This window comes from Protopterus annectens, chromosome 2.part0 (assembly GCF_019279795.1).
Source record: "Protopterus annectens isolate FY-2018-M chromosome 2.part0, PAN1.0, whole genome shotgun sequence".
In the NCBI taxonomy this organism is placed as follows: domain Eukaryota; kingdom Metazoa; phylum Chordata; order Ceratodontiformes; family Protopteridae; genus Protopterus; species Protopterus annectens.
Genome location: NC_056728.1, coordinates 1,164,054,074 through 1,164,070,679, shown reverse-complemented (window position 1 = coordinate 1,164,070,679; position 16,606 = coordinate 1,164,054,074). Strand labels below are relative to the sequence as shown.

General features: G+C 38.0%; 1 protein-coding gene and 1 long non-coding RNA gene across 2 annotated transcripts in view; one reads left to right on the top strand and one right to left on the bottom strand.

Annotated features, from left to right (window-relative positions):
• Positions 1-14,521, top strand: part of LOC122793399 — a 178,049-nt gene extending 163,528 nt beyond the window's left edge. The window contains exon 8 of the mRNA XM_044061374.1: positions 9,742-14,521. Within this exon, the coding sequence (XP_043917309.1) occupies positions 9,742-10,665 (924 nt within the window). The 3' untranslated portion in view covers positions 10,666-14,521. The remainder of the gene's footprint in view (positions 1-9,741) is intronic.
• The window catches only part of LOC122793400, an 805,254-nt gene that overhangs the window by 756,571 nt on the left and 32,077 nt on the right, over positions 1-16,606 (bottom strand). The window lies entirely within an intron of this gene.

The following is a 16,606-nucleotide window of genomic DNA, read 5'->3' as shown; positions in this document are numbered from 1 at the left end:
CTAATCCCTTAGAGCCACATGCTCGAGGGACTTGAACCTCAGCACAGAAATAAATAGAACTTGCTGGAGGGACAGGTTCATAACCCGGAGGCTCCCTTCACTCTGGAATAGAATTCCAGTTCATGTGAGGCAGAGCACCTCACTGAATCTCTTCAAGAAGAATCTTGATAGGTGGATGGGGGATCGTAGGTTTGTCCCAGGGATTACTCCCATGTCACTATTAGACAGAGGCACAGTAAACTAAACCTTAAAAAAGGCACAGTATACTCAAATCAAGGGGTGGCGTAAGCCATACAGAATCGGGCTAGGCTTATAATTGCCCCAGGGCAGATAGCCTAGTATGAACCTATGAACCTATGACTGTTCGGCACACTGGCTTTGTGAGCTATGTGTTGCACGTGTTTTGTTTTGGGGTCGCGGTTGCTTGGGTGTCTGCTTTGGAGGTCTCTGCTGCTTAGGCAGATTTTTATTTAGAGCCTCCGAGTATGTTTTTGTGCGTTTATGTGTTTGGTTTGCTGTCGTTGTAGGTCTATGTGAGACTGGAATTGTAGTGAGTGCGGTTTCCTTCTCCTCCTGACTGGTTATGCCAGTACTGAGTTGAGAGAGCGTAGCCTCCAGTTTGGTTATATGGTTGTATCTCTCACATGTGTTGGAATTTGTTGGGAGGAGGAGAGGGTTGTCTGTGTACATGAGGCAGTTGTAACATTGCCTCAAGATTCCCAGATTCACCAGCTGGATGGGAGAGGAGATTGACAACTGACCTTTGGACATGCTAGAATAGTATCGGGAATTCCTTTATAGTTGAAAAAAAGGGCCAATGGGGAACAAGGTACTCAAGGGGAGTTTGTGAGGGTGTAGTGCTTTTAATTTTTTAGTGCTGACTTATATAATTACTTTAGTGAGCAAGTGCCAGGCTTTAGAGTAGGAATAGGGTGTTTATTATGAGAACTAGATCAGTTCTAAGGGAAAAAGTGAAGAGCAGACTTTGTGGAGCCGAGAATGGTTTAAACTCAATTAAGCAGAGCTGCCCGATGGCTGCGCTATGCACAAAATCGCGCAAAGCCTCGCCAAAGCTGGTTTTATACAGGGGGACTTGAAAGAGCTAGAAATTGGCCCAAAACGGCCAATAGACTACCAGATTCTTGTGCTGGGAACACTCCTCCAGGGATAGATAGGCTGCTCTAAGCTCCCCACTGCCACTGGTGAACAAAGAAGCCTCCCTTTATCCAAGAAAGGAAATGGGCAACACAGGAACTTTCCAAAAGTCCAGAATACAGCAAAGCCTGTATTTGGACTACTCTAGGTCAGGAAAGACAGGAAACAAGGATCATTTTTTTGGTGCAGCAGAAGGGTTGGCCCTATGATCTCCATGTTGCTTCCCCATACAGGAAGCTGCAATGCTCTTGTGTAGTCCCCCCACTGGTGGACATCCTAACAGATGTCACTACTATAGCTTGGGAATGCCTTGACATAGTAACACCTGTTATAAACAAGGTCAACTTCATCCTTTGACACACCAAGGAGAGAGAAGAATTTCTGACCAGAAACACCAAAGCTACATGCCCTGCTCAGCTATACTCTGCCCTGCCATCCATTCATCCACCAGATAAGGAACTCAATGCAATGGACCACTTTGTGATGTGTGTTTATGGATCCTCTACATTCTTTTTTTTTCTTTATGGGCATTAAACTACCTGTCACATCTGCTGAATTTTCAATTGGATCTCACTATTGGAATACAAATGACCATTGGACAGTTGGCAAATAGACGATTTTAGGACACACTTCCCAGTCATTAACTATTTCTACAATGACGGTGGTGCATGTTCATTGTAATGCCACTTCTAGATCTATCAGTGCTGTGTTTTTATATGCATGGCTCTGATTAATAAAATACAGAACATGTTTTTAAAATTTAGCTTTATCTAGAGGTACTGTCCTAACAGGTGCAACTATGCTTCAAAAACAAATGCCTTGTTTCTGTTACCAAATCTCACAATACTGCTAGAGGTGCTTTGCAGATTATGGAACTCTATTCCAGTAACTATCAGACAGATATAAAACCTTCATTCCTGTAAAACGCAACTGAAGGCATACCTCATAAACATAGCTTTGCTTGTGTTCCTCTGCACTAGGATAAACCCACATTAAATGCCCATCCTTCCTCAGATATGTCTTCATCTGTTTTTTCTCAATTTTTTTATTGAAACCATGTCTCCATCTTTAATAGAAGCTCTGCCTAGCTAGTATTTCACCAATTAAAACTGTTGAGAGACTTTTACTCTTAGTAGCAACTCATGCTTCTCCAACACCAGCCCACTCCTCCTTTTTCTCTATCCTTTCTCTTTTGTAACATCTCTTTAGATACCAATGTAGTTTCTTCTTTCCATAAATAGTTATTCTTTCCAAGCTGCTTCATTTTGTCATCTTAGGTTCATAGGTGTGTACTAGACTAATGGCCCTGGAGCCTTTACAAGCCTAGCCCATAGGATTACCCTGACCTCGTGCCACCCGACTTTAATTCCCAGTGCCTTTGTCGAGTAGAGCCACTGGAGTGATCCCCGGGGTGAATTTTCTATTTCCCATCCACTCATCAAGATTTATATTGAAGAGGGCAAGTGAGGTGCTCTGTTTGACATGTATGGAAAGTCTATTCCATAGCAGTGGCATCTCTGGGTTATGAACCTGTCCCTCCAGCACATTCTGTTGATTGTGGTAATGAGGTTGAGGTCTCTGGAGTGTGTGGTGTGGAGGGATTGGGATTTCTTCAGATGTAGCATTTCTAACAGGGCTGGGTCAAACATGGCTTTATAAGTCAAGCAGAGATCGCCTCTAAGTAGGTGATATGAGACAGAAAATAGTTGGAGTTTTTTGACTCTGTCCAGGTAGGACATGTGTTTAAGGCCTAGGATCCTCTTTGTGAGGTACTTCTGTGGCCTCTCCAGTTGTTGAAGGTGTCTAGTGAGGTTCATGCCAAATGGGGTATTGTACTCAATGATTGGCCTAATGAGAGAAGAGTAGAGGGAGACAAAGACCTCTTTCTTCCTGAATGCAAAACCCTTAGTAATGAGATGTGCCACATAGAAGGACTTTCTGACCACAGTGGCAATGTGGTGGTCAAAAGAGAGGTTGCTGTCAACCTGTGTTCCCCAAATCTCTTATAACACCTTCTGTGTTCAGTGGACTACCATCGATGTGGTAATTCATGGGGACTGGATTTTTCCCAAAGGAGATGACAACACATTTTTTGGCATTGTGCTTAAGGCCATGGTTCTGACACCAGTCATTGGTCTCAGTGAGGCCTTTCTGTAGGATGTCAACATCACTTGTGGAGTTGATAATAGCTCCCAACTTGCAATCATCTTCAGACTTTATCAGCCAGAGTCCCTTCGTGTTAGCGTGGACTTCAGAGAAGGAGATACCAAACAGGAGATGACAGGACCGAACCCTGTGGGACTCCACTCATGACTGGTCAGCAGTCTGACTTGGAGTCACCTACTTTCACACTGTGGGTTCTATCTGTGAGCCAGTTTGCAACCAACCTAGTGATATAGGGGGTGATGTCTAGCTTACTGAGGTTTTCTATGATTCCTGAGTGGGGAATGGTATCAAAGGCCTTTGGCCAGATCAAGGTAGGCTGTATGAACCACCTTGCCTTCATCCACAGCTCTGGTGACTGACTCAAAGAAGTCAACCAAGTTGAGCAGGCATGATCTACCCTTCACAAAACCAAACTGTGTGGGATCCAGAGTTCAGAGATTTCCTATATCCTTGTTTATTAGGTCCATGATGATGCATTCCATAGCTTTGCATATCAGACTTGTCAGGCTAATGGGGCAATAGTTCCCGGGGTCTGTAGTGGCTCTTCGTTTGTGAAGAAGGATGACTGTAGCAGTGCGCTATTCAGTAGGGACAAAGCCTGAGGTGAGGCTGTGATTGAACAGGGCACACAGGTCAGATGCCAGTTCACTCTGTAGTTCATGTAGAACACAGCCAGGGATATTGTCAGGTCCTATAGAAGCTGTATTCTTAGCCTTGAACAGTGCTGTTTTAACCTGTGCAACAGTAATACTGGGTGCCTGGCAATCTACTATTAATGTGATAGTTCCTTTGGGGTGGGAGAGAGGGGTAAAGTTGGCACTGAATCTGTCGGCCAGTATACTGGCAATATCTGTTGGCTCATTATAGTAGGTACCATTTTGCAATAGCTCAGAGCAAATCTGGGTATTGCCGTGGAGATTCTTTACATAACTGTAGAAGGCCTTGTAGTTGTCTTTACTATCTACTGCAGTTCTGTTTTCATAGCTAGCTTTAGAGGATTTGATGAGGGATCTCAACTTTTTGTTGAGACTTGATAAGGGAGTTTTTCCTGTCTTGGGACTTCCTTATTCTGCATCAGTTTCCTCCTTCTGTTGTAGAGTTTGTTTATGGCAGGTGACCACCAGATTGGCTTCCTTTTTTTGGAGGAGAGCATCTTGGTTCTATTGGGTATGGCAAGATCCATGCATTTGTGTACCTGTTCGTACAGTGCATTGGTGTATGATTCAGCGGTCATGCAACTATTGTCCATTTTCATGGGTGCCATGAAGTTAGTCACCTCTGTTTTTAGAAGCCCAAAGTTAGCTTTGGAGAAGTTTTTCATGGTAGTTACCTTTGCAGAGGTGGGGTGTGGGGGGTGTGGGAGGGATGTGGATTTCCAAGGTGATTAGTTTGTGATCGGATCTACCCATGGAAGAGTTGACTATTGGTGTAGAGAAACAGTCAATCATGTTAGTAATGACCGGGTCAAGGATGTTGCTACCTCTAGTGTGGGTAAAAACGAGCTGGTCCAGGGCATTGGAATTAATGAATTCCAGGAAACGTTGGGCAAGTGTATTGGTACATGAGTAGTTTTCCCAGTTAATTGTGGGTAGTTGAAGTCACCCAGTATGAGAGTGTTAGGTTGGACCATAATATTCTCTAGGGTGCTGAGGAACGTGGAGTGTGAGTCTTGGGACATGGTTGGGGACCTATAGCAGGTTATGACCTGAATCGCTGCCTTACCAAATGTTAGCTGCACTTGAAGTATCTCTAATGCGTTATGTTGGGCTTCCAGTCTGAAGGTGTGCGGATCCCTCATGAATATGGAAACACCACTGCTTTGGATCTTTGGTTCAAGTTCTGGGGCTGAAAGGTGTGGAATGAGTTATATTCTGGTACTGCAGGGGTGCTTTCTGCTGCCTTGAGCTAGGTCTCTGTTACAGCACAAATGTCGATGTTCTCCATTTTAAGGAGTGCTTTGAACAAGTTCATTTTTGAGATTTAGACTTCTAGCATTGAGCAGCATGACCCTCAGATTCCATTTGTTTGTAGCTGTTACGGTGTTAATTTGGTCTTTGGAACACCACCTAAAAAAGGCATTATAGGGGTGGCAAGAGCCTTGGCCAGTATCTAGAAGCCCATGGATGACAGATGCAAGCCATCTCTGGCAAAGCATTGAGGTCTGTCAATCAAGTCATCCCAGGTAGACAAATAATGGATCCTCTTAGAATGACACCAGAAACATACCCAATTGTTGAAATCAATCATTTTCTGCCTATACTGTGGTATCATTCTGGGTGATGGTAGGATGCTGCTCAGGGCTAGGGTCATAACTGCCTGAGCTACATAATCCGAAAGCTCCTCCATGTCTCTTTTCATGTAGTCCAGGGAGGTACATCTCAGGTCATTCACACCCACATGTATCTTCTTTTCCTCACCATATCTATTTCTTCTTGCTAACGGTACTCTACCCTGATATTACAGTTATTTTATCTAATCATGTTACTAAATATTATACTATTTATTATATTCATGCATTTTATTTATTTTCTAACTTACTAGTACACTGTCTCCGTCTTAACACTTAGAATGTCTCACTAACATTTACTTGTTTTTTGTGTGAAATCTTAAATCTCATCCTTTTACTACTTTCAAAACTTCCTGCTATTAATTGATTCTCCACACGTTCCAGATAATTAATTGATAGACAAAGCATGATTGTAATGCTTTGTTGCATCATGTATTTATTTGTTATCGTTGACAAAATTTAGCATTTTGTTGACATCTTCCACTTGTTTCAAAGTATTAAGTTTATCTTTTCATCCTTTTTTTTTTGTTATTGTTGTCACTTACTATTGTAATGGAGCTTTTCTCCCAGTAAAGATATTTAAATAAATAAATCAATAGTCAAGTAACAGAGTGTTATGAGGAAATATATCAATTATATAGTGCAGCAGGTATTAAAAATACTTAAATAAATGTGACTTTATATAATGGTCATAAGTTAAAGAGGATAACCGGTGTAGAGGAGGGTGATAAATGGCCTATTTTGGAAGCTTGATTTATTTAAACAAAGGATAAAGTAGTAAAGATTTTGATTATGGCAAAATAATGGGTTGGTTAGATAAGAAAAATGGGTTGAGAAATTTGTTTTTTATGAATACATAAAATCATATAAAATTTGTTTGTGATATTATCCAAATATTTATTATAACATTTAATAGTTTTTTATTATTTTACCTGTAATGTAAATTTGAGTTTCTGAGTTTTTATGGTTTGTGCAGTAAACAACCCCTACTTGCTTTCTGTAGTGTACTAGAGTGAGTTCCTTGGAAGAGTAGACTGTGGTGAACTGAATACTCAGATTTATGTTTTTGTGATTTCCCAGTATTTTCCAACTTCTGCTGAATGCATTCAGGATGGTTTAATAGTATGTACTTTTGATACAGATGCCTTATCAAACAAAATGGTGTTTCAGCTTGCTGCTATTCATGATGTCTGTCATGCTGTCTCGAAGAAGTTGTGGGGTGAGCTAATGGAAGGGATAGCATCTGATGATGACAAAAATGATAGCACCTTACCTGTCCTCCACTGATTCTTGCAGTTTTAGAAATGGTTACAGCTTCAGTTTCAGGAACATTTGTGACTACAGTTTCAGTTTCTACTGTTCCTTCCTTCCTTCCTTCCTGTGCCCTTTTGACATTCACAGCTTCAGTTGCTTCACAGCCGACTACTGCTGCTTTGGGACCAGATGTATCAGCTTCTATAGCAACTATCTTCACCTTTTGGTACACACTTTTTATGCAATGGAATCAACTGTTGAACCAACACCTCTGTTGGGGCCCTAGTGAAAGAACTTGATTACATTTCATTTTTTGGGCTCAGATATGCCAGCTTACAGGTACTTTTGGGAGACTTTTCTTAAGCCAGCAGATGCTGCTGTGCAGGACATACGCATGCTCAAACACATTTCTGATGAACCAGTATATGTTCTTTGAGACTGTGACTGCTTTGGACAAAATTTTACTGCACATAGCAACACAGCTGCAAAGAATAAGTTTTGTGTGGTAATACAGCCTTTGTTGCAGTGATAGAATTAGGAATTAAATATTAATTCATTACAAAATTACCTGTATGATATTTTGTTTATCGTGATACTGTTTTTAATGTGGGCAAAAACATTGCTTCTGTGGGAATTTGGATGAGGGACTGGGAAACTATGAGTGATTTACATGTCATCAAAAATTCAACAGTGCATATTCCCAAAATTGTTTTTGTCTATTAGTGCAATGGTACCTTTCATTTATGCTGGCCAACCATCAATTTATCTTTGTGGCACTAAGAGATATTTAGTCTCCTCTTCCTGAAAATGTATTGTGGAATTAATGATGGTGAGGGAGGTGAAGTGAGGGACATGCTAGCAGGAATTATATGAATAAGTGCATGATGTGTGGGATGGTAGGGAATTGTTTGTAGATTGTACTAGACTATTTTTCCAGACAAGCCTCTTCTTGAGTGTGTTGAGTTCCAGAATCAAAGGCAAGTGTGCTGACTATTGAGCTATTGATACATCTTTGACCATCCTCACTCTCTGATACGGGAGACACCCCTGCTAATTTTATATGTTGACCCTGAGATCATTGCACGTCAACAGAGGAATACTGTGAGATTCTCCAGTCACAGACTTAGTGCATCCCTCACACTCACACTTTTAGTTGTGCTAGTCTAAAGATGGCAATTAAGGCCTCAGAATTTCAATGGCACTCACTCCAGTGTTACCACCGGTTGTACATTATTTCATTTCATCCACTATAAGCCTGAAATATTCTGATATGATCACTATCATATGATACTATTATACTTTTATATATTTTCACTTGCATTGCTGTAAAAATAGAAACATTAAGATTCACTGTTATGGGGGGGTCTCCAAACTAAAGCAAAAATTTGATAAGTCATTGTAAGTGACACCTGAAATATGAAGGCACATAGAAAACAAAAAACTGCATGTTATGGAATTCTACTGAGGTTCAATTATTCATTCCTTACCCACATTCATTTCACTCACTCACCCATTCTCTGATACTTACTTTATGCAGTTCAACATCACAAGGGAAGCTGAAACCTATATTGGCACTCAGTAGGTATAAGACAGAAAGTAATCCTTATAAGATACAAGTCCATTACAGGGCACACACTCATGTACACAAAAGCACACATACTCATGCACACACAGGGAAGCACTTGTACAGATACACAGAATCCTAGCCATACCACACACATGCACACTTGCGCGCGCGCACGCACACACACACACACACACACACACACACACACACACACACACACACACACGCACACACGCACACACACACACACACACGCACACACGCACACACACACACATTCTTACATAGTGCAATGATCTATCGAGTGCACTTTGAAGGATCACCAGTATTCCCAAGATCTGTCTTTAAAATATGGAAGGAACCTGAACTCTCTACACCTGCACAGGGAGTGCAAGCAAACTTTGCAAAGAAGCCACATTAACCAGGTCCAAAATGGAGAACCAAACAATGAAAGGGAAGAACATTAACTACTGAGCTACTGTACTGCCCTAAAATGTTAACACTTGAGTAATACTATATACGTAGATAACATTATAATAACTTAACTGTGGCTAAATATTTTCATATTTTTGTCATAGTGGTTGTTGTCCCAGTAGCAGCTGGAGATAATTAATTATTTTTATTATTATTATTATTAGTAGTAGTAGTATTAGTAGTGGTAGTAATGGTAATAGTAGGAGTATAATTTTGTTTTATTGTCATTAGTTGTGTCTTTATGCTTTTCCCGGTCAGGGGTCGCCACAGCGGAACTCCGGTCCACTAATGATTGGCAGAAGATTTTTACATGCCGAGTTGCCAGCCCTGATGCACAACCTTCAACGAAGGTACGCCCATTCATGCATGTCTCCACACAGAAGACGCTTTAGCTGAGAATCGAACAGGGCAACATCTTACTGTGAGGCGACAACGCTACCGCAGCACCACCACCGCAGTTTTTATTGTCATTAGTAAAAAAATTAAATTTAATGAGGCAGTATATTTAAACCTTGTATTGCACATGCATTGTATAAATGTTCTTTGTTTTTATTTAGTTCCTTTAGCTATTGTTTTTTTTTATCCATCTTTATATGGCAAAGTACAGGGCACTTACTTGACTGCAAAATATAAATCCATTAATAATAAACCATGGATCTTAGGATGCATGTTTATTTTACCTGACAAATACTCATATCACATTTAGTAAGTTTGACAATTAATGCTGAGTGTTCCAAAAATAAGATCTGTTACTGTTAGTGTGTTGACATGCACAATAATGAAAAGAAGTCTTGGAGTTATAACAATGATAATTTGTCTTTTGTTAATATCCACTCAGGGCATAGATACTGCTGCTGGAACTGGAAGAACCAATGTTGATGATGATGATGACCCTGAAGAACTTGAAGAAGATGATATTGAAATTGAAGAAGATGATACTGAGAGTCCTACACAGACTAGTGGAAATGGAGCAGCCTATGTCGGAGAAGGCAGAGGTGACAGGTTTAGCAGGAACCATGGCAATAACATTCATTTAAGAAAGCTATATAGAAAAAGAATTGGCATCGGCAGTGGAGATGGCATGAGCAATATTGATATTAATGGAGCCAGTGGCGATTTTGGAGAAACTGGAATCGATACCAGTGGAGATGGCCCTGGAATTACCAATGTTAATGAAACAGATGCAGCTGCTGATAAAAAAAAGAATGTTCAAGGGAATGATGATGACATTGATGATGAAAATGAGACTGCATCAAAGGAACGAATGCCACAAGGGCATAACATTGGAGCAGATGATGATAATGAATTTGATCCAGAAGATGATGCAAATGAAAATGTTGAGGAGCTCGAGGAAAATGATATTGACATAGAGCCCACAACTACTTTAAGTGACTTAAACCTTGAATTCTGGACCACTGATAGCAGCTATTTACAGACTGATTATATTATATACAGTGAACTTCATACTACAGACAGCAGCCCTCTACAAACACACAATGCAGTAGACGCTGAACATCAAAGTATAGACAGAACCCCCTTACGAGATGACAACATTATCAACACAAAAGAAAGCAGGAAAACTGTAATTTCTGCAAATGATCAGAACACCATCAAATATTCAGAGAATGATGTAGACAGTTTTTTCATTGACAAAAATAGACACAATTATTTAAAAAGTAACAGCAGTGTGCAGGGTGTAAAAAGTGACAATATCACATCAGTCCTTAAGACTCATCAGTTAATCACTAAAATACAGAAATAACTATTTAATCTATACCAGCTTGAGTTCAATTCACTGATTCATATTGGCAAGATGCATTCTTATCTGAAAATGCTATCTGAAACATATCTCACTGGACACATATATTGCTGAATATACAAATCCCTAAAACTCACAAATATATATGGTTGCATAACCTACCACCAGACCCTCCACTCATATAATTCGCTGCAATGAAAAACACACAAAGCAAGCATTTCTGGATGTTCCTTATTCATTATCAGCCATAAGGTCTCTATATCACAGGCCAAGAGAATCAGTAATGCCATCCAAGTACACTTCTCACGTATTACATAACTTCCTAGTATCATTCTAGATCACCTCTGTTATTCATCATTTCACATGCATGCAAACAGGGAAACTCTTGCCCCTCAGTATACAGATTTCCAGTCATTTCATATATGTGCAAACATCTATAGATAACACACAGAAACTCCTTCTCCTCAGAAATTCATGTTTATGAGGGCAATTTTTACAATCTTTTTTTTTTTTTTTTTTTTTTTGCAGGAGCAGAAGAATCCCCTACACAACCAATGTGAGGGGAGACCCCCACACACCATGTACTGTATATAAACCTCCTCCAAGATTGTACAATAGTGGGGAAAAGGGCAACCTCAAAGATCAGTTAAACGTATTTTTAGCAATATGGATTGATCAATGGCATTCAGTATAAATACCTTTGGCAGTAAGACTGCATCCCCTCCCCCAGCATCCCTAGTATTGATCAAACTTAACATGATTTCATTAATATAGTACAAAAGGAATTTGTATAACAATGATATAGTCACCACACAGTATCCTGACCCCAGTATTTAAACAGTAATCTCATTTATGACTTCCTAAGGCATAGTCACTCTTGTCCCCTGTACCTTACATGGCATCTGGTAATAAGAACAAATGCACTTTTGACCAGCTGTGATTCAAACATTATTTTTGTGAATAAAATTTAAACTGAACAGTGCTGATTTACTGAATCATTTTGCACCCATCTATACTAGTTAATAAAAGTATACTCAGCGCATCCACTAAATTAACACAAAAACATTCAATGGAGCAATAACAAGTTGCTAGGAGAAATACATTGTATGGATAGTTGTGCGTCTTGGCTACCATATTTGTCAGAGAGGGGAAAGCATAAATGAATAATAACATTAAATATTTCTTGCTGTATGTTTTGAGCATTTGGCATTATTGTCTAAGTAATTTGATTAATAAAGATGCAGCAATACATGGCTGAAAAGTAAATAAAAACAAAATAAAAACAGGCATGACCATTATCCTTTATAGTTTCACATGATATTCATGACAGCAATTATAAAAGAAGTTCACAAATTATATTCTTAAATGAAAGAAAGTGAAAATACTTTAACTGTTAAAGTTTTAATGGTTTCTTAATGATAGGTTTGGCCAACTTTAGAAATTTCAACTTTGAGCATTGCTCTAGATTTTTTTCTGAGGAAAAAACAGAATTTGAAATGAAAATTAAATAACATGGAATACAGCTTATTTTTTGTTTCAGAAACTTCAGATATCAACCTTTTGACTAATGTAAATTATTACAAATCTGCCTTATTCTGAAATAGCAATATAATTCTGTACAATAAACTGAAATAACATTAACACTTAACAACACAATGAAAACTTATCTCTCTGCAAATTGGAAACTACATTTCTTAATACAGCTTATATATAACAGCCATTAATGTTTTAACAGATGAAGATGAACGTACTTTCTTTCAAGGATATGGTAATTGTGATTCATAAAATAGTATTATATTTTTTAGTAAAACAAAGAATAAAATATAAAACTGAGGAAAATGATACGTCAATATAGTGAAATTAGAAAGGTATCTGCAACTGGAACTTCGAGATTCCATATTAAAAAGCTTGCAACTTTAAAAAATTAAGTATGATTATCTCATAAATATATACTGTGAAACTTGGCTGTTCTACATTAAATGCATTTTTTTGCAGTGGGACAACCTGCCTCCCCCTGCACTACTAACATGGGAGTTCATCTCTATGTTCCCCTTTATATATACTAACTCTGAGTTTGTTACACTTTGAAATTCTTAGAGACACAGCAGTTTTGGACTTAGTGCATATTTTTCCCAAATCACTCTTAAATTTTCAGTATGACAAGTAATAGGTGCAAATCCACTTTTACTTATGAAAATGAGTTATACATATTTGTTTAACTGATGGATTTGACCATAAAATCATTGTTTTTCAATCAGAAAAGGTGAGTAAATCCATGTTTATAGAGATGATACGCATTTCTAAATCATTCATTCATAGTAATTCCTCAGGCAATGAACATGTATAATAATTTTCTCTTGTAAATTTTTTTTCTGCTAATTTCAGGTATGACATAATACTGAAAGAGTGCAGTAAAACTTGATGCATTAAATACAGATTACTTTCCAGAAGAGCAAAGTGTATATGGTATGATCCCCCATCAGAAAGCACATATATTTTACCTTTTCACATTTGTAAACTATAAAACCACTACTGTTTTGGGAGAGAAGTAATATATTAAATGGCATTGCTTTGAATTCTAAGTGAATAAGCTGTGAGAAATTTTTGAAAGTACTAATTTTCACATTGTAGCTTGGCAATTTACCAGGGTGAAGGTAAAGAATGATATATCTGTTAATGTTAAGTGAAATTGGAAGAAGTGCTAGTTTATTTAAAAAAACAAACAAAGATAAAACCCTTTCACTATGAGTTCACTGCATATTAGCCTCAGAGTAATAACTTTACAATTTGTAGGGATCTAAATATGTGGTGATCTCAGAAAGAAGGCTTCCTTTTCACATTAGTGAGAACTGTTTAAACTGGTAGGTACATGAGTGCAGCCCTTGAAATAAATTAATAACTATGTATATACACATAAATATATATAAGAAACAGGAATACTCTAGTTCTGTGTTTGTCATAGCCTGACTTCTCTTTTACATAGTCATTTGGGGAAGTTAAAATTGCTAAAGTGAGATTCATACTCAGTTCAATTGACTGGCAGAGAACCTAAAATAACTAGTACTAATGAGAAAGAATAGTTTTCTGCATCCTTAAAGCTGAAAATATTAGTTATCTTAAGAGACAGTGACCTTGAGGAAAGTCATGGAATAGGGAGAGCAAGTACTAACAATGTACTTGTCAAATTGTACTATAAATAATTTTACTATTGTTCATTAGCTTATGGTGCATATTCATTCTTTCAAAGTATATGGATGAAGATAGGTAAAATATATATTAAAGACACCGCTTTTGACACATTATTGATTATGTCAGTGATGTGAGTGGAAGATATTTAATTATATATCTGCTACTATAAAAAAATAAATATTTTGTAACACAAAATTTCTTTATAAAAGGGAAGCAAAGTGTTTTTATTTAAGATGCATGTATACTTACAAACCTACTTTCTGTTCTCAGTGTGAAAGTTTGATAAAAATAAAAAAAATGGTTAGCTAATGACTGATCTTTATACATTTCCTTAAAGGAAAACTATTATTTTTACATATTTATGGAATTTGGAAGATATTTTATGCATGCCAATAGTTAGTTAAAAACCATTCACTTTAATGTTGTTTTATGAACTTGAATATTGCAGAATGCACTAACAAAACTAATTATATAAAACTGCAAGAATATTAACAGTCTATATACACAGGTGAATTAAAAATACTTGGTTTTAAGAGTCAGTTTTTTTTCACAGGCTTAATTGTGCTTTGCTTTCTGGAGCAATTTATAAATGTTCAGGAATTAGAAAGTTGTTATAATATTTATATCATTTTGTGAAATGATCATAATAAACATTCAAAAATGAAAAAAATGTGCAATTATTTCATTCCCTTGTTATTTCTGTTACATAACCATTGACTATGGCAAACAAAATATTTTTGCAGGCTACTGAACTGTTTATTCAAGTATACTGCTCATATTTTTCTCACATTCACATAATTTCCAGTTATCAGAAACAGTTACATATCTAATGTGCTTTACATAAATAATATAACAAATTTGCAGTTACCGATACAGACTAATGGTTTAATAACTTATACTCACTTGAAATGCTTTTTTGCTTCAAGTAAAAACTTCAGATGATAAATGACCGAGAGGATCACTGAAACAAATGAATTATTTGAGCAGAAGACATTATTTCCATAAGAAGAGTAAGTGAGGAAACTACTGAATATAAATTAATATTATTTTTTTGCCTAAACAATTTTTCATTCAAGTAGAATTGCTAACTTAAAAAGTGAAATTAAAAATATAAGCCGTTTCATATAGAGGAATACACATTTCTTTTTTCATTTGCCATTATTCAAACAGTTCTACCCTGAAGTACTGGGTGACATAGATTGCACTCATGTACATATTAAGGCATTATCTAGTGAGCAGGGTAGAATCTGCATTAACTGCAAGGGATACCACTTCATCAACTGCCAAGTCATGTGTAATGCCCAGGGAATTATCTTGAATGTGTGTGTGCTGTCAGACCTGGCAGTTATCATGACTTCCATATCTGGCACACATTACAGCTGTACCAGATGTTTGCTAAGGGGGACATCTGACAGGGCCATTTACTGGGGGATGCTGGCTATGCCCTGGAAACATGCCTGATGATATCCGTCAGAAGTGCACACACACCCATAAAAGAATGCCATAATGAGGCACATGCTCAAACTAGAAACATCACAGAGCATGTGTTTCGGCTTCTGAAGTCATGGTTATGGTGCCTAGATATATCCAGTGAAGCCCTGCAGTATAATCCAAGAACATGTACATAGATACTCACAGTATGTGCTATGCTCCACAGTCTGATCCTGGGGAAACAACTGCAGCAGAATCAGCAAGGGGAAGGGACACACCCCACCACCAATGGCTAGGTCACCACAGCCACAGTCAGACGAGGACTCAGAGGAGTAACCCCCAGCTGCTGTCCCTGGAGACAGACATAGATGTGCTCATTATGTCCTTACTTTGGCTAAAAGACAATGCATAGCACATTCGCTGACCACCTAAGGACCTAATAACTTTCTCCTACTCACATAGATATAGTAAAATTGATGCCAGGCAACTCACACAACCTTTACCTCCCCTCCCCATGTACTGGTTGTGCATTGCTTGCATCAGACAGAGTCAGCCCTGAACTAAAGGTGTATTAACTGCTGCATTTGCAAAAGAAGTCCTGAATTTAGAGTGTATTCTTTAATAATATTATGGCATATTCTTGTATTTCCTAACTTGGTACAGTAAGCAAGTATATAGTAGTGGATTTGTACTGAAAGTATCTTAACATGTGACACCAGACCCTTATTTTACTTATATTTGTTCATTAGTAGGCCTCAGGAATGAAAGATTCACATATTCACCTCTGAAGAATTCTGATGTTTCCTGCATGGCCTCAGTTTAGCACCATACCTTTGTACTGGTAAATCATTAAAGACAAACATTGGAAAGTGAAGATACACATTGCAGTTTCAGACTTCAGACTTGTTTGTGTCATAACAGTAACTGAGCTCCCCCCCTCCACAAAGAGGAGAGTACCCTTGTTCCTGCCATAACAGTAACTCAGCTATACTACCCCCAAAAGAACAGTATATCGTGTTTGTCCCATCCTACCTGGACTTCATTTGTCGGCAACTGCATATCATATTTATTCCCAGTTAATATCCTCTCACATATTAAGGCCAATGATATAGAATAGCTTACACACTGCATTTGTTAGATAACTGATGAATGATCAAGAAACACAGAAAGGTAACACAGAGCTCTGTATTTGTAAGCATAATTATGACAGGTTCTGTGATCACTAATTGCTCTATGTCCAAATATAGTAAAGAGAATTAAATGTACAAATCACAGCTGATAGTTTGATAGCAGTGTACATTTTCTGATGCAACTGTTTGTGTGA